The following is a 24,342-nucleotide window of genomic DNA, read 5'->3' as shown; positions in this document are numbered from 1 at the left end:
ATAGCGTACTTTTAACTCGATAACACCGCTGCTGTTACTACGCTCACATGGAGCAGAGACGCTCTCCACAGCCCCACGCACACGGAGACAAGAAGCCATTCAATTGCTCTGTGTGTGGGAAGTCCTTTTCATGGCCATCAGATCTTCAGAGACACCAGAGAACACACACGGGCGAGAAGCCGTTCCTGTGCCCTGTGTGTGGGAAGGCATTTGCACAATCGTCAACTCTTCAAACTCATCAGAGAACGCACACGGGCGAGAAGCCATTCCTGTGCCCTGTGTGTGGGAAGGCATTTGCACGGTCATCAACTCTTCAAACTCATCAGAGAACGCACACGGGCGAGAAGCCATTCCTGTGCCCTGTGTGTGGGAATGCATTTGCACAATCATCAACTCTTCAAAACCATCAGAGAACACACACGGGCGAGAAGCCATTCCTGTGCCCTGTGTGTGGGAAGGCATTTTCACAGTCGTCAAATCTTAGCACGCATCAGAAGGTCCACAATGATTGGAAACGGATATCAAAAGCTGAAGTTCAAGGTGCTGCAATGATTCCTGAAGATAATTCCACTATCGATCCCATGCAGTTGGATCCCGAGAGATGGCTGGATGTAATGGAGTGGCTCGACGATCAAACCGAGAGTCAGGGATGACTGAACAAATATTACGTCAGGTAATATTTGTTAGTTTTACAGTTTTTGTGAGAGTTTAATGACGTGCACAATGGTGGTTTGTAATGTTATCGGATTACTTGCCGAAGTGGCGTGATGAGCAGTGGTTGTGATATGATTCAATTCCGGACAATATTGTAGTGTTTAAGTCTTCCTGTTGAGCTAAAGTTGAAATGCATCTTAAGTTAGATCTTTTCTCAACATTTTAAACGGGTTTTTTCAAGCATATAGCTTTTTTGGTTGGTATTAATCGACTTTAGATAACCGATTTAAGGATGTACATTGATGACGCGTTCGTTGGATATATGGCCTTGACTTCAACATGGACGCACAGTGAACAAATGTGGTGAATTAATAAGGAAATCAATGATACTTTAACGTTTTGGTATTCCTGGAACGGAAATGGTTTGCATTGTACTGGAAATGTGTGAACATAGGACATAATAAATATTCCCTTCGAGTTTTGATGTAAAATTATTGCAGATGAATAAAAACGTATTTTTAACAAATGTTTGTCCGGTCTTTATTTTATAATGTTCCTAGCAAAAACATGTTCATCTTGGCTGTCTACCCGATTAACACGTGTTCCTTGAGGGGAAAGGTCCCCGTAGTTAATCGTTCATCAACGTACCAGTCCCTAATCCCGAAGTATGTCGGGGATAAACTGTACTCTATAACATTTAAACTGTAATAATATAAACGATAACGCTAAATTATAAACTAGTATTCGAATCACTCCGTGGTCCTCTTCGAATCACACTAGTGTTTATAATTGTAAACGGAGGTAAGGTATTATAATTTGATTAGAACCATTAGATTATGAATCGTTACAATTATTATAACAATCACAAATTGTAACAAAGCGAAATTCCCACAAGCAAAACACCACGCTCACGTGACGAATTCTTAAACAAATTGCTACACTCAAGTGACAGAACTCAACAAAAAAACGCCGCAATAAAAAGAACAACATCAATAGACAAATCGTAAAAACAGACAACACACGCACGTTAGTAGCGGTTGGAAGACAACACCTAGCACCTTCAACTATACACATCATACAGCCAACTCGTAAATGGAGCGGTATATGACAGCCTTCGCTGCTGTCGACGGGGCCAAGCAGCGAGTGTTTAACGCCATTGTTTCAGAATCCGTGTCATCACCCGGTCACAGCGCCTTACCCAAACTGCATCTCCCCAACAAGGCAGCCTTCCCTATGCTGTGTATTTTAGCAGTTTATTTACGGACGCACTTGAAGATAACAATTCGTCTCGAAAAGGCAAGCGACTTGTTCTATCAACACGATTTCAAATTTATATCCGAAAGAAGTATGAGTTCATTCATGAGTAGTATTCACTAAGCCCCGATGGCACTAACCTACACACAGCTATGATTAAACAAAGTAAACATTAGTCGCTCATCCCAGCTCAGACATGATCATAGCAATTATTTCCAAATCCGTGTCGGGTCCCACGAGAACAGGGCACGGCCACAAACTCTCAAATTGAAGAAGAAGTCGCTGCTTTGCCATCGAATGGTTTCGTAGCTGCTGTAGTTGCTTCTGTTACTGTTATATCGGCAGCATGTTGGTGTCCCGTGACACCAACCTACCAACGCCATCGATCGTCGTCTTGGATATACTCTCACATTGTAAATTCTCACACTGTGAACTTTAACATTATGAACTTCAACAATGGTAACTTAAAAACATTCACATATACATTTGAAAAATCTACAAATTACTGTAAACTAGTATGTGAACTCTAACAATATAACATATGAGCTATACATTATAACACTATACAATAACATTATTAACTAGTGCTATAGATTAGAACAACCTACCTTGAAGTGTGATTTTCGAATCGCATTCGAATTATTCGAATCACTCCGTGGTCCTCTTCGAATCACACTACAGTCGTAAGAATGTAACATGTATGTATGTAACATGTCTGTTTGTAACATGTCTGTTTGTAGTAAGTATATGTGCATGTAACATGTATGCATGTAACATGTATGTATGTAACATGGTACATGTATGCATGTAACATGTATGTATGTAACATGTATGTATGTAATATGGACGTGCGAACCAAGGGTGGGTTATGTGAAACGGAAGGTGCAGGATCAGGATGGGATTACAATTATTTGAATAACACTTTGGTGGTATTAGGATCAAGCTGTCCACTGCGGGATGAATGTTCCATCTCAATGGCATCACATAGCAATATTCAGTATGTATATATAAAAAATTTGCACAGACCCAAAATAAGCCCGTGCAATTATGAATCGTTACAATTGTAATGACTCGTTTGATAAAAGTATTTGATCAAAGTTTGTTATCCCATCACGGAACACCACTGGAACTATTCTTTGGTTCTTTCGGTTAAGTCACGTCTAAAGATAAAATAATAAATTAAAATAATAGCATATTACGACGTTTCAATTGCAATACAAGCAATCATCATCAGGCATAAAAGTAATTGCAACAAAAATCTAACTCGAAAACTATAGACAGACATACAAGCAGACAGACATCACAAGGACACACAGAGAGAGGACACATATCGGCACAAAGAGAGGGGTCGTTTCTGTGACGGTCCCTTAAATATAGAGAGGGGGGGCGGGGACGGAGAGAGGGAGGGGGCAGATAAAATTAGCATATCAATGAGTGGACGGCAACGTGATGCTGCTGCGCAAGTAAGATTGGTGATAATAATTCGTCTGGACGTGGCACGTGCCTTGTTCTACTCGATCAACAAAAATTAGTACAATGTCCGTCATAAGGGAGTGCGTTTTCATTCATGAGTAGTCTTCGCTGATCCCCGATTATACAAACCAACACGCAGTTATGTTTACACAAAGTAAACTTTATTCGCTCAAACCTCAGCTCAGACATGATCATAGTATTCATTTCCAAAGACGTGTGGTGTCCCGCGAGAGCAGGGCCCGGCCACAAATAGCCGGGCAGCAGAAGCAGCATGTCCTTTAGATTGCACTCTCATACTCACAGGCCCTTTGGATTGTACCCGTTGGGTTGCACTCCCTCGTTGAGAAGGCCGCTCTCCTCCCTTTCTAAAGTTACATGCTAATTTCTCATGTGAACATCACTAGCCCCGGCCACTTCTTTATGACAAGAGGTCTACACCCATTTCAAACCTTTTAAAACATTCTGCCTCAGCAGCAGACCATGCTTTTACACATGACGGACGCTTGTGTTGCGCCTGAAACGTCGTGATTTATTGAATGCCTATGTGTCTTTTACTGAAATAACCAAAGAGTATATAATATTATAAACTATAACCTATCAATTATTACTCTGTAAAATACTATTAATTGTTAGTGTATAATCACGTAAATGGAGGTATGGGATTATAATCGCATACGAATCATTGAATCGCACTGTGCTCATATTAGAATCAGAATGTGGTAGTACGTATGGTAAGTGAATATGCAAACACGGGGGTAGGATATGCAGGATTAGAATCGAATTACAATTATTCGAATCCCACTCGTATTAGAATCACACTGTGCACTGTTGGATGAATGTGTCGTATCAATGGAATCGAATCGCTATATACAGTATATATACACGTACAAAGATTATAACAATCACACATTATAACATTTATACAACGCACATTATTTTAAAAACGCATTTAAACATTTCCATTCATTTTTTTTTTACTGAGAATGTCGTTGTCCATGTGGGGAGATGGAGCGCAGTGGATCGTATCGTCTAAGCTGCTTTTAGGAATCCGTGTGATACCCCAGTCACATCGCCTAACTCCAGTGACAGCACCTTACCCAAACTACATCTCCCCAACAAGGCAGCCTTACCGATGCTGTGTATTGTGTTTGTGGGATAACAAAGGTGTGTATTTTCCCATGCGCCTTGCCCAAAACGACTGATTGTCCGCTTAACAGCCTAGCCTGTAAACCACCATTGGTGATAGTATTGTGTGAGAGCAGCTATTAAAGTCGCTTTGGCAAACGAGTTGGTGGCTGGCCAAACCATGCCTCGCTGTTTGTCTCCGGAGTGATGACGGATACCAACCAGACCAAGCGGAGACCATGTACCAAATCGGATTTTGGTAACTGATGTTAGAGTGATTGTATTGCAAGTGTGCTCACTACGCGTCTGTATGTGCTCACTCCCGAAGCTCGGCGATTTTTGGCAACGCCACGGGGCTGCATTCACTTTAAATCGAAGACAATGGAGGGCATGGAGAACGTGTTTTTCCATTTATTCAAAATAAGCGCATAATTACACACCGAGATGCACTTACATATTCATGCATGAAGCACAATGGGCACATTACCCTTCGGTATGTTAATAGACATGCGGATTGTGCCTTCAAAAATTAACAATCGAATGCAAATATCATGGAAGACAAAGGATTGGATCCTAGGGGGGGAGTTATAAGGCGGCTCAGAAGCAGAGCTCAATGCCATTTCGAGAGGGAACTTGATGAGGTTGGACGCTCGACTCGTCGCTCTGCTGATCGCCCTTCAACCGCGAGACAACGCAGCCTGGCGAGCACAATTGCTGCGTCGACAGTTAGGCGACTTTGCGTCGGGAGAGTTCGTGGCGACATCTTCAGACGGGTTCCAGACATCGATATACCGTGAATCTCCAAGTAAGTGTCTATTTTCGCGGATAAAATCTTAAACGTGTTCGTCGTCAAATTTACGGGATTTTTTTTGCGTCTCGGTTAGACGCGAGTGTCGTTCTTGTTATAGCAGTTAACAAAATCCAAAACTCAACGCTAAACATCATTGCGGCCGATAGCGTACTTTTGACTCGATAACACCGCTGCTGTTACTACGCTCACATGGAGCAGAGACGCTCTCCACAGCCCCACGCACACGGAGACAAGAAGTCATTTAATTGCTCTGTATGTGGGAAGACATTTTCATGGCCATCACATCTTCAGAGACACCAGAGAACACACACGGGCGAGAAGCCATTCATGTGCCCTGTGTGTGGGAAGGCATTTGCACACTCATCAACTCTTCAAGATCATAAGAGAACACACACGGGCGAGAAGCCATTCCTGTGCTCTGTGTGTGGGAAGAAATTTGCACACTCATCAACCAGGAATAGGCATCAGAAGGTCCACAATGATAGGAAACTGAAATCAAAAGCTGAAATTCAAGGTGCTGCAATGAGTCCTGAAGAAGTTTCCACCTTCGATCCCATGCAGTTGGATCCCGAGAGATGGCTGGATGTAATGGAGTGGCTCGAGAGTCAACCAGAGAGCTCGGGGTGACTGAAAAAATATTACGTTATGTGGTTATACCTATTAAGCCGTTTCGAGTACTTTTGTGTGTAATTTTGACCATTTTAGTTTTACAGTTTTTGTGAGAGTTTAATTACGTGCACAGTGGTGGTTTGTAATGTTATCGGATTACTTGCCGAAGTGGTGTGATGAGCACTGGCTGTAGTCGTTAGGTGTTCCTGTTGAGCTAAAGTTGGAATGCGTCTGTAGGTACATCTTTACTCAACATTTTAAACGGTTTTTTTTCGAGCATATAGCTGTTTTTATTGGTATTAATCGACTTTAGATAGCCGATTTCAGGATTACATTGATGACGCGTTCGTTGGATATATGGCCTTGACTTCAACATAGACGAACAGTGAACAAATGTGGTGAACTAATAAGGAAATCATGGGGAATGATACTTTAACGCTTTGGTATTCCTGGAACGGAAATGGTTTGCATTGTACTGGAAATGTGTGAACATAGGACGTAATAAATATTCCCTTCGAGTTTTGACGTAAAAATGATTGCAGATGAATAAAAACGTATTTTTAACAAATGTTTGTCCGGTCTTTATTTTATAATGTTCCTAGCAATAACATGTTAAGATAATTTCAGGTGCAGGATCTCCGTCACACAAGTGTGCCCTTAACCGGCAGCATCTTGGCTGTCTACCCGATTAACACGTGTTCCTTGAGGGGAAAGGTCCCCGTAGTTAATCGTTCATCAACGTACCAGTCCCTAATCCCGAAGTATGTCGGGGATAAACTGTACTCTATAACATTTAAACTGTAATACTATAAAAGATAACACTAAACATTAAACGATTGTAAACTAATGTTCTAATTTATAACCATATAAACGGAGGTATGGTATTATACTATCATTAGAATAACAGTGTGGTCGTATAAGAATCACGCACAAACCCATTATGAACTCATGAGATTATGAATCGTTACAATTATTATAACAATCACAATTTGTGACAAAGCGAATTTCCCACAAGCAAAACACCACGCTCACGTGACGAATTCTTAAACAAACTGCAACACTCAAGTGACAGAACTCAACAAAAAAACGCCGCAATAAAAAGAACAACATCAATGGACAAATCCTAAAAACAGACAACACACGCACGTTTGTAGCTGTTAGAAGAAAACAACACCTAGCACCTTCAACTATACACATTATACAGCCAACTCGTAAATGGGGCGGTATCTGACAGCCTTCGCTGCTGTCGACGGGGCCAAGCAGCGAGTGTTTAACTCCATTGTTTCAGAATCCGTGTCATCACCCGACCACAGCGCCTTACCCAAACTACATCTCCCCAACAAAACAGCCTTCCCTATGCTGTGTATATTAGCAGTTTATTTTCGGACGCACTTGAAGATAACAATTCGTCTAGAAAAGGCAGGCGACTTGTTCTACCAACATGATTTCAATTTATATCCGAAAGAAGTATGAGTTCATTCATGAGTAGTATTCACTAAGCACCGATGGCACTAACCTACACACAGCTATGATTAAACAAAGTAAACAGTCGCTCATCCCAGCTCAGACATGATCATAGCAATTATTTCCAAATCCGTGTCGGGTCCCACGAGAACAGGGCACGTTCACAAACTCTCAAATTGTAAACTCACATTGTATACTCTAACATTATAAACTCTAACAATATAACCTTCAAACTATGAGCTATACACTGTAACGCTTAAAAATAACACTACAAACTAGTGTTATAGTAAACTATAATGTTGTGAACTCTAACAATATAAGCTAACAGCGATACATTATAACGCTATAAAATAACATCATAAACAAGTGTGATATTCGAATCTCATTCGAATTCTTTGCTTCACACCGTGGTCCTCTAAGAATCACACTATGCTCGTGAGTATGTAACATGTCTGTATGTAATATGCATGAATGTAATATGTATGTATGTAACATGTCTGTATGTAATATGTATGCATGAGATATGTCTCTATGTAGTATGTATGCATGTAACATGTATGTATGTAATATGGACGTGCGAACCAAGGGTGGGATATGTGAAGCGGAAGGTGCAGGATCAGGATGGAATTAAAATTATTTGAATAACACATTGGAGGTATTAGGATCAAGCTGTCCACTGCTGGATGAATGTTCCATCTCATTGGCATCAAATAGCAATATTCAGTATGAATATGTAAAACAATCGCACAAACCCAATATTAGCCCGTGAAATAATGAATCGTTACAATTGTAATGGCTCCAGACTCAGACTGCAGAGGGTTCTTTTATTTAGCCTTTAACGCGGTTTCAGACCCCAGGCGTCACGATGTAGCAACGACGACGACGAGACAGCAACCAGCCAACACAGCCCCAAACCTCGTTCCTCCCCCTCTCTCATTCTCGGCGTGAACCTCCGCCCACACTTGGTCTCGCCTTCCCTTCTCGAACTCTCTCTATCTTGTTGTCACCACTTGTCCCTTAGTTGACGCACTGTCTTTACATCACCCACCTCTATGACCTCTACCTGTCCCCGCCATGGGCGGAGCAACTTGGATTTTCCCGGTGGCATCTGTAGGCAATACAACCATGCCCTGTCCCCGACCAACCATGGAAGCACGTGTTCCCGCCGGCCCGAGTTCTTTTCATTAGCGGCTTGCGCTCTGGTGGGGAAAGGTCCTCGTTATGAATCGTTTCGCGACGTTCAGGTCCAGAATACCGAAGTATACCGGGAATCACCTGTACTTAAAAACACGTAAACTGATAACACTATAAACAATAACACTCAACATTAAACGACAATAAAAATATCAACTGGTTTTATAATTTATAGCACCATAAACGGAGGTACGGTATTTAAATCTCATTAGAAGTATTACAATCGCACTCTACACATATGTATGTAAATTATCTGTTAAATCGAACCGGGGGTCGAATATGTGAACTGTGGGGGGTACAGGGCAAGAATCGCATTCACATTTTAGAATAACAATATTGTCGTATTAGCATTTCACTGTGCTTGAATGTATGTTACGTGCAAATGCAAATCGTCAGTCGTAAATGCGAGGGAGGGGTTAAGAGGTACACGTTTAATCCAGTGTTAACATTTATTTTAGCATCATATTTAACGACATTGTTGTTGATAATAATTCGTCTGGACATGTCATGTGACTTGTTCTACTCGATCAACCAAAATTATTACAATGTCGGTCATACAGGAGTGTGATTTCATTCATGAGTAGTATTCACAGAGCCCTTATGACACTAACCTACCTAAAGTTATGGTTAAACAAAGTAATCTTGAGTGACTTAATTATCAGCTCAGACATGATCATCGCAATCATTTCCAAAGACGTGTGGGGTCCTGCGAGAGCAGGTCCCGACTACAAAAAGCTGGGCAGCAGAATCGGAAGTAGCTGCGTCGCCCTCGAAATGTGATGTTGCTGCTGTTGTTGTCGCTGCTGTTGTCGCTGCTGTAGTTGCTTCTGTTGCTGTAATAAACGCAAGGAGGTGGTGTTCCGTGATGGGATGACGCCTTTGATTAAAGCCTCTGATCAAACTCACCCGCTTGACGCCCTTGATTGTCGCATTTGATCAACTCTGATATTGTATACTCTCACATGTTAAGCTCTATCATAGTGAAACATAATATTATAACCTATGAACTACAACCTATCCATTGTAACGCTGTAAAAGAATATTACCTATTGGGTTTCACTCCCTCGTCGAGAAGGCCGCTCTCTTCCTTTTCTAAAGTTACATGCTAATTTCTCTGCATTCACTTTAAATGGAGGACAATGTTTTTCCATTTATTCAAAATAAGCGCACAATTACACACTGAGATGCACGTACATATTAATGCATGAAGCACAATGGGCACATTATTCTTCGGTATGTTAATAGACATGCGGATTGTACCTTCCAAAATTAACAATCGAATGCAAATATCCTGAAAGACAAAGGATTGGATCCTAGGGGGGGAGTTATAAGGCGGCTCAGAAGCAGAGCTCAATGCCATTTCGAGAGGGAACTTGATGAGGTTGGACGCTCGACTCGTCGCTCTGCTGATCGCCCTTCAACCGCGAGACAACGCAGCCTGGCGAGCACAATTGCTGAGTCGACAGTTAGGCGACTTTGGGTCGGGAGAGTTCGTGGCGACATCTTCAGACGGGTTTCAGACATCGATATACCGTGAATCTCCAAGTAAGTGTCTATTTTCGCGGATAAATTCTTAAACGTGTTCGTCGTCAAATTAGCGGGATTTGTTTTTTCTCTCGGTTAGACGCGAGTGTCGTTTTTGTTTTAGCAGTTAACAAAATCCAAAACTCAACGTTAAACATCCTTGGGGCCAATAGCGTACTTTTGACTCAATAACACCGCTGCTGTTACTACGCTCACATGGAGCAGAGAGGCTCTCCACAGCCCCACGCACACGGAGGCAAGAAGCCATTCAATTGCTCTGTGTGTGAGAAGTCCTTTTCACGGTCATCACATCTTAAGAAACACCACAGAACACACACGGGCGAGAAGCCGTTCCTGTGCCCTGTGTGTGGGAAGACATTTGCACGGTCATCACATCTTCAGAGTCACCAGAGAACACACACGGGCGGGAAGCCATTCCTGTGCTCTGTGTGTGGGAAGGCATTTGCAGACTCATCAACTCTTTATAGTCATCAGAGAACACACACGGGCGAGAAGCCATTCCTGTGCCCTGTGTGTGGGAAGACATTTTCCAAGTCATCAAATCTTCATAGTCATCAGAGAACACACACGGGCGAGAAGCCTTTCCTGTGCCCTGTGTGTGGGAAGACATTTGCAGACTCATCAACCATGAACAGGCATCAGAAGGTTCACAATGATAGGAAACTGAAATCAAAAGCTGAAATTCAAGGTGCTGCAATGAGTCCTGAAGAAGTTTCCACCTTCGATCCCATGCAGTTGGATCCCGAGAGATGGCTGGATGTAATGGAGTGGCTCGAGGATCAAACCGAGAGCTCGGGGTGACTGAAATATAATGTTGCATGTGGTTATACCTATTAAGCCGTACCGAGTACTTTTGTGTGTAATTTTTGAGAGTTTAATGACGTGCACAGTGGTAGTTTGTAATGTTATCGGATTACTTGCTGAAGTGGTGTGATGAGTACTGGTGGTGAGAGGGTTCAATTATAGTAGTTTGGTGTTCCTGTTGAGCTAAAGTTGGAATGCGTCTGTAGATACATCTTTACTCAACATTTTAAAGATTTTTTTCATGTGTATGGCTTTTTTTGATTGGTATTAATCGATTTTAGATAGCTGATTTCAGGATGTACATTGATGGCGCGTTCGTTGGATATATGGCCTTGACTTCAACATAGACGCACAGTGAACAAATGTGGTGAACTAATAAGGAAATAATGGGGAATGATACTTTAACGCGTTGGTATTCCTGGAACGGAAATGGTTTGCATGGTACTGGAAATGTGTGAACATAGGACATAATACATTCGGTTCGAGTTTTGACTTAAAATGATTGCAGATGAATAAAAACGATTTTTTTAAACAAATGTGTGTCCGTTTATGTATTCATATCAACAACGTGTTTTAAGCGAGTTTCAGGTGGAGGATCTTCGTCACACATCTGCCCTTAACCGGCAGCATCTTGGCTGTCTCCCCATTAACATGTGTTCCTGGAGGGGAAAGGGCCCCATTATTTATAGATTCACAACGTTACGGTCCCTAATCATCAAGTATACAGGGAATCCTGTACGCTAAGACATGTGAACTGTAACACTATAAACGATAACACGAAACATTAAAATACTATAAACTAGTTTCATCATTTATAACACCAAAAACAGAGGTACGGTATTATAATCTCATTTCAAGAATTAGAATTACAATGTGATTGTATTAGAATCACACTCTGCGCATATGTATGTATAGTCTACGTGCAAGCGAACTGTGCTCGTATGTACGTATGTAATATGTATCTATGGCCTTTGGACATGCGAACCGGTGGTCGAATATGCGAATTGGGGGGTGCAGGATTATGATCGGATTAAAATGATTAGAATATCACTTTGGTAGTATTAGAATAACACTGAGCTAGAATGTATGTTATATGTAGATGCACATCGGGAGTCGTAAATGCGGCTTGGGTGGTGCCAGATTTAGAATCGCATCAAAATTATTAAAATCGCACCATGGTCGTATTAGAATCAAGCTGCCCACTACTGGGAGAATGTTACATCGCAATGGCACCGAATAGCAATATACAGCATTGATATTTTGTGTGGAGCCTACGAGTGCAACCTTGCGCATTTTGACCTGGTTCTCGACGCCCGTCCCGCGCCCATGGTAGAATCTTGTGCATGTCGGGGCATCAAGGGTTCGCACCACAGCCTTGAAGGATTAGGCAGGTCCCTGGCTTCTTTTGGAGAATTTGACCAGGCTCCAGGCACCGGTTCCTCGCACGTGGCGGATCCTTGAGGCACCCCGGGCCTCAGGGGCTCGAAAACTGTGGGCGCCACAACACATTTCATTTGGAGTACGGTTTCCGTTGCCGAGAGCCCCACCGCGTTGGACACACCAGACTTGGGCTGTACAGGACATGGGGATGAGCTGTCTGGGTGGGGACGGACATAACTACATGGGTACACACTGCGGCCATTTCACCTCTATGACTTCTACCTGTCGCCGCCGTGGGCGGAGCAACTTGGTGGACGTACCCGGTGTCACCTTTGGGCAACACAACCTGTCTACGACCGCCCATGGAAGCACGTGTTCCCGCCGCCCCGTGTTCTTTTAATTAGCGGCTTGCTAATCGTTTCACAACGTTCTGGTCCCGAAACCCGAAGTATACGGGGGATCACCTGTACTCTATAACATGTAAACTGATAACACTATGAACAATCACACTAAACATTCAACGACTTTAATTATTTTTTAAATAATAGATTCCACCATAAACGGAGTTACGGTATGAGAATGTCATTAGAAGCATTTTAATCGCTCATATGTTTGTAAAGTGTAGGTTCAATCGAATCGGGGGACGGATATGCGAACTGTGGGGGTTTGCAGGGTTAGAATCGCATTCAAATTATTCTAGTAACAATATGTTCGTATGCGCATTTTACTGTGCTTGAATATATGTTATGTGCAAATGCGAATCGTTAGTCATAAATGCTAGGCAGGGTTTAAAATGTGCATGTTTAATCCAGTGTTAACGTTAATCCAGTGTTAGCATTATATTTAAGGACAATATTGTTAATATCTATTCGTCTGGACATGGCACGTGCCTTGTTCGTCTCGATCAACCAAAATGAGTACAATGTCGGTCATAAAGGTGTGCGAGTTCATTCATAAGCAGTATTCGCTGATCCCCGATGACACAGACCTACACCCAAACAAAGTATTCTTTATTAAATTAATTATCAGCTCAGACATCATCTCAATCATTTACAAAGACGTGTGGGGTCCCGCGAGAGCAGGGCCTGGCAACAAATATCTGAGCAGCGGAAGCAGCAGAATCAGAAGTAGCTGCGTCGCCCTCGAAATGTGATGTTGCTGCTGCTGCATTTGCTTCTGCGTCGATCAAGATTGACGCTCTTGATCAACTCTGACATTGTAAACTCTCACATGTTAAACTCTAACATAGTGAAATATAATATTATAACCTATGAACTACAACCTATCCATTGTTACGCTTTAAAATACGATTAACTGTTATAGTGCAGAACCACATAATTGGAGGTGTGGGATTATAATCGCATACTAATCATTAGACTCGCACTGAGCTAATTAGAATCACACTGTGGTTGTACGTATGGTAAGTTAATATGACAACTGGGGGTAGGATATGCAGGATTAGAATCGAATTACAATTATTCGAATCCCACTCGTCGTATTAGAATCACACTGTCCACTGTTGGATGAATGTGTGGTATCAATGGAATTGATTAGCTATTTTCAGTATATACACACATTTAAAGAGTATAACAATCACACATTATAACATTTATACAATACACATGATTAAAAAAACGTATTTAAACATTTCTATTCATTTTTTTAAAACTGAGAATGTTGTTGTCCATGTGGGGAGATGGAGCGCAGTGGATCGTATCGTCTAAGCTGCTTTTCGGAATCCGTGTGATAACCCAGTCACATCGCCTAACTACAGTGACAGAACCTTACCCAAACTACATCTCCCCAACAAGGCAGCCTTACCGATGCTGTGTATTGTGTTTATGGGATAACAGAGGTGTGTATTTTCTCATACGCCTTGCCCAAAAAGACTGAGTGTCCGCTAAACATCCTAGCCCATAAACCACTATTGGTGACAGTGTTGTTTGAGAGCAGCTATTAAAGTCGCTTTGGCAAATGAGGTGGTGGCTGGCCAAACCATGCCTCGCTGTTTGTCTCCAGAGTTATGACGGATACCAACCAGACCAAGCGGAGACCACGTACCAGATCGGATTTTGGTTACTGATGTTAGAGTGATTGTGTTGCAAGTGTGGTCACTACGCGTCTGTACGTGCTCGCTCCCGAAGCTTGGCGGTTTTTGGCAACGCCACGGGGCTGCATTCACTTTAAATTGAGGACAATGGAGGGCATGGGGAACGTGTTTTTCCATTTATTCAAAATAAGCGCATAATTACACACTAAGATGCACTTACATATTCATGCATGAAGCACAATGGGCACATTACCCTTCGGTATGTTAATAGACATGCGGATTGTACCTTCAAAAATTCACAATCGAATGCAAATATCCTGAAAGACAAAGGATTGGATCCTAGGGGGGGAGTTATAAGGCGGCTCAGAAGCAGAGCTCAATGCCATTTCGAGAGGGAACTTGATGAGGTTGGACGCTCGACTCGTCGCTCTGCTGATCGCCCTTCAACCGCGAGACAACGCAGCCTGGCGGGTTCCAGACATCGATATACCGTGAATCTCCAAGTAAGTGTCTATTTTCGCGGATAAACTCTTAAAAGTGTTCGTCGTCAAATTAGCGGGATTTTTTTTCGTCTCGGTTAGACGCGAGTGTCGTTCTTGTTTTAGCAGTTAACAAAATCCAAAACTCAACGCTAAACATCCTTGCGGCCGAAAGCGTACTTTTGACTCGATGGCTCACATGGAGCAGATACGCTCTCCACAGCCCCACGTACACGGAGGCAAGAATCCATTCAATTGCTCAGTGTGTGGGAAGACATTTTCACGGCCATCACATCTTCAAGCTCATCAGAAAACACACACTGGCGAAAAGCAATTCCCGTGCCCTGTGTGTGGGAAGGCATTTGCACGGTCATCAACTCTTCAGAGTCACCAGAAAACACACATGGGCGAGAGGCCATTCCTGTGCCCTGTATGTGGGAAGACATTTGCACAGGCATCAACTCTTCAAACTCATCAGAGAACACACACAGGCAAGAAGCCATTCCTTTGCTCTGTGTGTGCAAAGACATATGCACAATCATCAACCATGAACAGGCATCAGAAGATCCACAATGATAGGAAACTGAAATCAAAAGCTGAAATTCAAGGTGCTGCAATGAGTCCTAATTTTGACTATTTTAGTTTTACAGTTTGTGAGAGTTTAATGACGTGCCCAGTGGTGGTTTGTAATGTTATCGGATTACTTGCCGAAGTGGTGTGATGAGCACCGGTTGTGAGACTGTTCAATTGTAGTCGTTATATGTTCCTGTTGAGCTCAAGTTGGAATGCGTCTGTAGGTACATCTTTACTCAACATTTTATAGATTTTTTGTCAAGTGTATGGCTTTTTTTGATTGGTATTAATCGATTTTAGATAGCTGATTTCAGGATTACATTGATGACGCGTTCGTTGGATATATGGCCTTGACTTCAACATAGACGCACAGGTGAACAAACGTGATGAACTAATAAGAAAATCATGGGGAATTATCCTTTAACGCTTTGGTATTCCCGGAACGGAAATGGTTTGCATTGTACTGGAAATGTGTGAACATAGGACATAATAAATATTCCCTTCGAGTTTTGACGTAAAAATTATTGCAGATGAATAAAAACGTATTTTTAAACAATGTTTGTCCGGTCTTTATTTTATGATGTTCCTAGCAAAAACATGTTAAGGGAATTTCAGGTGGAGGATCTCCGTCACACAAGTGTACCCTTAACCGGCATCATCTTAGCTGTCTACCCGATTAACACGTGTTCCTTGAGGGGAAAGGTCCCCGTAGTTAATCGTTCATCAACGTACCAGTCCTTGATCCCGAAGTGTGCCGGAGATAAACTGTACTCTATAACATGTAAACTGTAACACTATAAACGATAACGCACACGCGCGACCGCCGCGAGCGGGTGATAACGTTCGTGCTTCCATGGGCGGTCGTAGACAGGTTGTATTGCCCAAAGGTGACACCGGGTACGTCCACCAAGTTGCTCCGCCCACAGCGGCGACAGGTAGAAGTCATAGAGGTGAAATGGCCGCAGTGTGTACGCATGTAGTTATGTCCGTCCACACCCAGACAGCTCATCCCCATGTCCTGTACAGCCCAAGTCTGGTGTGTCCGACGTGGTGGGGCACTCGGCAAGGGGAACCGTACTCTAAATGAAATGTGTTGTGGCGCCCACAGTTTCCGAGCCCCTGAGGCCCGGGGTGCCTCAAGGATCCGCCACGTGCGAGGAACCGGTGCCTGGATCCTGGTCAAATTCTTCAAAAGAAGCCAGGGACCTGCCTAATCCTTCAAGGCTGTGGTGCGAACCCTTGACGCCCCGAAATGCACAAGAATCTACCATGGGCGCGGGACGGGCGTCGAGAACCAGGTCAAAATGCGCAAGGTTGCGCTTGTAGGCTCCACGCAAAATATCAATGCTGTATATTATTAATTCTGACCTTACTCCCTCCCTTTGATGCTGCTAATCCTGCATAATGCATGGACATAATGACTTTGAAACCCCCCCGCCCACCTCCTACGCATTTCACAAGTAGTGCAAATCACATATCTGCATTTCCCATAAATATGCTAACATCCTCTTGATATGGAAATTATTTTGTCAAGACGCTCTTCGCTCCTCCATCGCAGCATAAATAGTCGCTCCAAGCCTGGAGCGTGACATACAGACTACGTCTACTTGACGGACCTGTTCTCCACCTGAGGACGGCTGCTTGCGTTGTGGCCGAAACGTCGTGAGAATTATTTTATTATGTTTTATTTTTATTATTTTATTACTTCCCTTCTACGTGACTTTACCGAAAGAACCAAGAAGATGTATATTGCTATTCGGTTCCATTGAGATGGAACATTCTACCAGCAGTGGGCAGCTTGATTCTAATACGACCATGGTGCGATTTTAATAATTTTGATGCGATTCTAAATCTGGCACCACCCAGGCCGCATTTACGACTCCCGATGTACATCTACATTTAACATACATTCTAGCTCAGTGTAATTCTAATACGACCCTAGTGTTATTCTAATAATTTTAATCCGATCATAATCCTGCACCCCCCCGTTCGCATATCCGACCACCGGTTCGCATGTCCAAAGGCAAAAGATGCATATTACATACGTACACTAGCAGTCGCCGCCCGCTTCGCGGGCGGTGTGTATATACTTGGTTGGTGGAGAGTTGAAAGTGGCTGGACACAATAGACATGTTTTGGTGATTGTTTTATGTTTATTTTTGTGAGGTTATATGTATTTTAATGAGACGCTCAATCGACAATATTAAATAATGCAACTTATTCAAATATAGAATGCAACTTATTCAAATATCTGCCGATCCACGATATTCTTCGTGTACACTCCGTCTTCCTCCTCGTCGTGAGGTCCCTCAATAAGCGCCTTGATGTTGGATCTTGCCGTGACTCGCGATAGTGCCACGTACAGTTGGCCGTGCGAGAAGCATGGCGTTGGTAGATATAATCCCAGGTTGTGAACAGTTTGCCCTTGCGCCTTGTTGATGGTCATCATGAAGGCTGGGACAATGGGGAACTGCTTGCGCCGAAGTCGAAATGGGAAGTCCTTCGTGTCGTCGTCGCTGATGAAGATGATCCGAGGGATCAACACCTTCTTACCGTTATGGGTTCCTGTCATGATAGTCGCGCGAATGACGGGTGACTTCATTTCCACGATGCGAAGCCGTGTTCCATTGCACAGGCCAGCGTCCGGGTTCAAGTTGCGCATCATAATCACTGGGATGCGTTTGTTGAGGATCAACTTGTGTGGCGGAACCCCGTTGATGTTCACCGAGTTGAGGACCTCTGTCTCAAAGAATGCTGACCCTGCTCTCTCGTTGTCCTCAACCGAATCTGTAGACAGGTACACTTGTGGAGCTTCTCTGAGGCGATCCGCGACAGCCTCATTCACTCGCTGCACAGCGGTGTTGGTCGGCGTCAGAATAGTGCGGCGAGCGAAGTAGTCGTTCGTTGCCACCGTAGGGTCATTCAATTCATCTGCACTGTACATGGCATCGACAATCCTCTTCAACCCGATTGGCACGGGCAGATGACTGCCGTCCTCATCTCCGTCGATGTCTGGGTCGTATTCAGGATTGTCGATCACCATGGTACGCGGAATCTTCATGCAATCCGGACCGAGGTCAGGATCATCTTCATGCCTATCCTCTCCGACTTCCAAAAGAAAAGTTCTGCGGCTGATTCTTGGTTCTCTGCGCACTGGACTCTCATGTTCACAGTCAGATGAACTTGCTTGAAGTGGGACCGCAGGTTGGACGACTTGAAACACGCATCCACAGTATCATCTGGTGTTCCTTTCTTGACAACTGGCAGAATCTGTCGAAAGTCATCGGACAGGACAACCACTTTGCCTCCAAACGGTTCATGCAGATTGTCCAAAATATCGCGAAGCGTGCGATCCACCGCTTCAAACGCAAACCGGTGCATCATTGGGGCTTCATCCCAAACGATAAGACTTGCCTCCTTGATAAATGCTTTGAGCTTGGACTGTTTGCGAATGAAGCATGTGGATATGTTCGTCGGTTTCAACGGGATCTTGAACGTGCAATGCGCGGTACGGCCGCCTGGAAGCAGCAGCGAGGCAATGCCGCTGGAAGCAACAGTAATCGCAATCTTGCCTTGAAGACGTATCTTCGCCAGCACATGGTTGAGCAGCGTGGACTTCCCCGTGCCGCCCGGACCATCGATGAAGAACAGCTTTTGATCGGGTTGACTGTCTTCGACTGAGCCAACAATTTCGTCGTAGATTTCTGTCTGGTTCGTGTAGAGTCTGTCAGCATCTTCTACGATGTCTTGTAGCTCGTTTCTATCATATCCTTCCAATTCGCGGCGGATATGGATCTTCGCAAGCTGCGAGTCCAAGACCAAGTGTGGGTACTCGGAAAGCTGCGGGAGGTCGTCAAAGTCCGACAGAGCCATCCCACCTGCCGTGAGGAACTCGTGGAGGCTGTGAAGGGTCTTGAACTTTACCATTTGTTCTTTGTTGGTCAGCTGGCGGTACTGGTACTCGTAATCGCGAGCCAATTCGTCGTAGAATTTATCCCAGAGATCCTTCGTATCTGCTGGCTTGGAATACAGCAGAATCGTAGCGAAGAGTTGACGAAGCTGGTACGGCATCTGAAAGAGCGAGGCTTCTTCCAGACACGCAACCCATTCGCAATCGCTCTCAAGGTAGCCTGCTCGCATTTGATCAACTCTGATATTGTATACTCTCACATGTTAAGCTCTGTCATAGTGAAACATAATAGTATAACCTATGAACTACAACCTATCCATTGTAACGTTGTAAAAGAAGATTACCCATTGGGTTTCACTCCCTCGTCGAGAAGGCCGCTCTCTTCCTTTTATAAAGTTACATGCTAATTTCTCTGCATTCACTTTAAATCGAGGACGAAACTTTTCCATTTATTCAAAATAAGCGCACAATTACACACTGAGATGCACTTACATATTCATGCATGAAGCACAATGGGCACATTACTCTTCGGTATGTTAATAGACATGCGGATTGTGCCTTCAAATTAACAATCAAATGCAAATATCCTGAAAGACAAAGGATTGGATCCTAGGGGGGGAGTTATAAGGCGGCTCAGAAGCAGAGCTCAATGCCATTTCGAGAGGGAACTTGATGAGGTTGGACGCTCGACTCGTCGCTCTGCTGATCGCCCTTCAACCGCGAGACAACGCAGCCTGGCGAGCACAATTGCTGAGTCGACAGTTAGGCGACTTTCGGGAGAGTTCGTGGCGACATCTTCAGACGGGTTACAGACATCGATATACCGTGAATCTCCAAGTAAGTGTCTATTTTCGCGGAAAAACTCTTAAACGTTTTCGTCGTCAAATTTACGGGATTTTTTTGCGTCTCTGTTAGACGCGAGTGTCGTTCTTGTTTTAGCAGTTAACAAAATCCAAAACTCGACGCTAAACATCCTTGCGGCCGATAGCGTACTTTTGACTCGATAACACCGCTACTGTTACTACGCTCACATGGAGCAGAGACGCTCTCCACAGCCCCACGCACACGGGGGCAAGGAACAATTCAATTGCTCTGTCTGTGGGAAGGCATTTTCATGGTCATCAAGTCTTAAGAGACACCAGAGAACACACACGGGTGAGAAGCCATTCCTGTGCTCTGTGTGTGGGAAAACATTTGCACACTCATCACATCTTCAGAGTCATCAGAGAACACACACGGGCGAGAAGCCATTCCTGTGCCCTGTGTGTGGGAAGACATTTGCACAGGCATCAAATCTTCAAACTCACCAGAGAACACACACGGGCGAGAAGCCATTCCTGTGCCCTGTGTGTGGGAAGACATTTGCAAACTCATCACATCTTCAGAGTCATCAGAGAACACACACGGGCGAGAAGCCATTCCTGTGCCCTGTGTGTGGGAAGACATTTGCACACTCATCACATCTTCAGCGTCACCAGAGAGCACACACGGGCGAGAAGCCATTCTTGTGCCCTGTGTGTGGGGAGGCATTTGCACACTCATCAAACATGAACAGGCATCAGAAGGTCCACAATGATAGGAAACTGAAATCAAAAGCTGAAATTCAAGGTGCTGCAATGAGTCCTGAAGAAGTTTCCACCTTCGATCCCATGCAGTTGGATCCCGAGAGATGGCTGGATGTAATGGAGTGGCTCGAGAGTCAACCAGAGAGCTCGGGGTGACTGAAAAAAATTAAGTCATGTGGTTATACCTTTTAATCCCTATCGAGTACTTTTTGGTTATAATTTTGACCATTTTAGTTTTACAGTTTTTGTGAGTTTAATTACGTGCACAGTGGTGGTTTGTAATGTTATCGGATTACTTGCCGAAGTGGTGTGATGAGCACTGATTGTGAGAGGGTTCAATTGTAGTCATTAAGTGTTCCTGTTGAGCTAAAGTTGGAATGCGTCTGTAGTTAGATCTTTACTCAACATTTTAAACGGTTTTTTTCAAGTATATAGCTTTTTTTATTGGTATTAATCAACTTTAGATAGCCGATTCCAGGATGTACATTGATGACGCGCTCGTTGGATATATGGCCTTGACTTCAACATAGACGCACAGTGAACAAATGTGGTGAACTAATAAGGAATATCATGGGGAATGATACTTTAACGCTTTGGTATTCCTGGAACGGAAATGGTTTGCATTGAACTGGAAATGTGTGAACATATGACATAATAAATATTCCCTTCGAGTTTTGACGTAAAAATGATTGCAGATGAATAAAAACGTATTTTTAACAAATGTTTGTCCGTTCTTTATTTTATAATGTTCCTAGCAAAAACATGTTAAGATAATTTCAGGTGGAGGATCTCCGTCACACAAGTGTGCCCTTAACCGGCAGCATCTTAGCTGTCTACCCTATTAACACGTGTTCCTTGAGGGGAAAGGCCCCCGTAGTTAATCGTTCATCAACGTACCAGTCCCAAATCCCGAAGTATGTCGGGGATAAACTGTACTCTATAACATGTAAACTGTTATACTATACACGATAACACTAAACATTAAACAATTATAAACTAGTGTTTTAATTTATAACCATATAAACGTAGGTAAGGTATTATAATATCATCAGAAGCATTATAATCACAGTGTGGTTGTATAATAATCGCACTCTGCTCATGTAACACTCAAGTGACAGAACTCAACAAAAAAACGCCGCAATAAAAAGAACAACATCTATGGACAAATCCTAAAAACAGACAACACACGCACGTTAGTAGCTGTTAGCAGAAGACAACACCGAGCACCTTCAACTATACACATCATACAGCCAACTCGTAAATGGGAAGGTATATGACAGCCTTCCCTGCTGTCGATGGGGACAAGCAGCGAGTGTTTAACTCCATTGTTTCAGAATCCGTGTCATCACCCGGCCACAGCGCCTTAGCCAAACTACATCTCCACAACAAGGCAGCCTTCCCTATGCTGTGTATTTTAGCAGTATATTTACTGACGCACTTGAAGATAACAATTAGTCTAGAAATGGCAGCCGACTTGTTCTACCAACATGATTTCAATTTATATCCGAAAGAAGTATGAGTTCATTCATGAGTAGTATTCACTAAGCCCCGATAGCACTAACCTACACACAGTTATGATTAAACAAAGTAAAAATTAGTCGCTCATCCCAGCTCAGACATGATCATAGCAATTATTTCCAAATCCTTGTCGGGTCCCACGAGAACAGGGGGCCTCGCTCGCGTGGCGACAGCGATCGCCTCACTCCTCCGCCGCGTGCTGCTTTGTGGTGGCAGGTCCACCGCCCAGTAGGGGTGGTGGCGGTGGTCGTGCATCGGTGCCAACCGTGACCGCTATCACCACACTACCCACTCACCCCGTGATACTCGCTACACACACCACACGGTTCCCCAGAGAGACGGTGCCACTGGGACCACAGCTGGGGAATGAAGCTGAGCAGCAGATGCCAGGACTACAGCGGAGAATGACTGCTGCCGGCGCAGCCAATGACATCGCCTGTTGCAATCCTTGCTCTGTGGGCGCGCGAGTCAGTGGGGAGGGGGGTGTGGACGTCATCGCTCACCCCCCATGCACAAATCATTTTCTTTTTAACTCCTCTATACCCGGTCGATATCCCTGTACCGATATTAGTATTATTCCTACCAGCCCACCCCGCAAGGTCCTGTTTTCAAATACGTATTTAAAAATATGTTTTCAATTTTTTAAAAATTTAGAATGTCGTTGTCCATGTGGGGAGCGCAGTGGATCGTTTCGTCTAAGCTGCTTTTCGGAATCCGCGTGATAACCCAGTCACATCGCCTAACTCCAGTGACAGCGCCTTACCCAAACTACATCTCCCCAACAAGGCAGCCTTCCCGCTGCTGTGTATTGTGTTTATGGGATAACAGGGGTGTGTATTATCCCATACGCCTTGACCAAAACGACTGATTATCCGCTTAACACCATAGCCCGTAAAACACTATTGGAGACAGTGAGCAGTCGAGTGTGGTCACTACGCGTCTGTACGTGCTCCCTCCCGAAGCTTGGCGGTTTTTGGCAACGCCACGGGGCTGCGTTCACTTTAAATCAAAGACAACGGAGGGCATGGCGAACGTGTTTATCCATTTATTCAAAATTTGTTGTTGATAATAATTCGTCTGGACATGGCACGTGCCTTATTCTACTTGATTAACAAAAAATAGTACAATGCCATACAGTAGTGTGATTTCATTCATGAGTAGTATTCATAGAGCCCCAATGACACTAACCTACCTAAAGTTATGGTTAAAAAAGTAATCTTGAGTGACTTAATTCTCAGCTCAGACATGATCATCGCAATCATTTCCAAAGACGTGTGGGGTCCTGCGAGAGCAGGTCCCGACTACAAACAGCTGGGCAGCAGAATCGGAAGTAGCTGCGTCGCCTTCGAAATGTGATGTTGCTGATGTTGTTGTCGCTGCTGCTGTTGTTGCTGCTGTAGTTGCTTCTGTTGCTGTGATAAACGCAGGTAAGTGGTGTTCCGTGATGGGATGACGCCTTTGATTAAAGCCTCTGATCAAACTCACCCGATTGACGCCATTGATCGTCGCATTTGATCAACTCTGATATTGTATACTCTCACATCTTAAGCTCTATCATAGTGAAACATAATATTATAACCTATGAACTACAACCTATCCATTGTAACCAGTGGCGGCTCCTGCAAAATCTCTCAGGGGGGGCAAATGTCTGGATGATTAAGGTCCACCCATGCAATTAATAAATTAACAGCTTAAGCATGTAAAGGCAACTTCACTTCTTTAATATTAATGAAAAATAAAGTGACTCTTACAATACATCTTGTTTGTTTATATACTCACTATTAAAACAAACCACTCAAGTTTATTTTATTAAAGATTCCACTCGGTAGCGATAAATTATATTGTTGGATGAAACGTGCTTACGTATGATGACGTAAGCACGTATGATGACGTTAGCACGTTGGGGCTTGCCCTCCCGGAGCCATAGAGAATGC

At 43.6% G+C, this 24,342-nt stretch overlaps 2 protein-coding genes across 8 annotated transcripts in view; both read left to right on the top strand.

The window, feature by feature from the left end:
• The window catches only part of LOC133361284 (zinc finger protein 239-like), an 807,570-nt gene that overhangs the window by 277,972 nt on the left and 505,256 nt on the right, over window positions 1–24,342 (top strand). The window lies entirely within an intron of this gene.
• Window positions 5,615–20,770, top strand: LOC133361345 (zinc finger protein 774-like; the record flags this gene model as incomplete). Its single annotated transcript, XM_061580276.1, has 3 exons — window positions 5,615–5,788; window positions 10,349–10,621; window positions 20,429–20,770. Coding segments are annotated over 3 exons (789 nt in total), but the record flags the coding sequence as incomplete, so codon positions are not given.

This window comes from Lethenteron reissneri, chromosome 72 (genome assembly GCF_015708825.2).
Source record: "Lethenteron reissneri isolate LAM-NWPU_2019-01 chromosome 72, ASM1570882v1, whole genome shotgun sequence".
Taxonomy (NCBI): domain Eukaryota; kingdom Metazoa; phylum Chordata; class Hyperoartia; order Petromyzontiformes; family Petromyzontidae; genus Lethenteron; species Lethenteron reissneri.
Note: the sequence above shows the minus strand (reverse complement) of the source record. Positions and strands in the feature narration are given on the sequence as shown.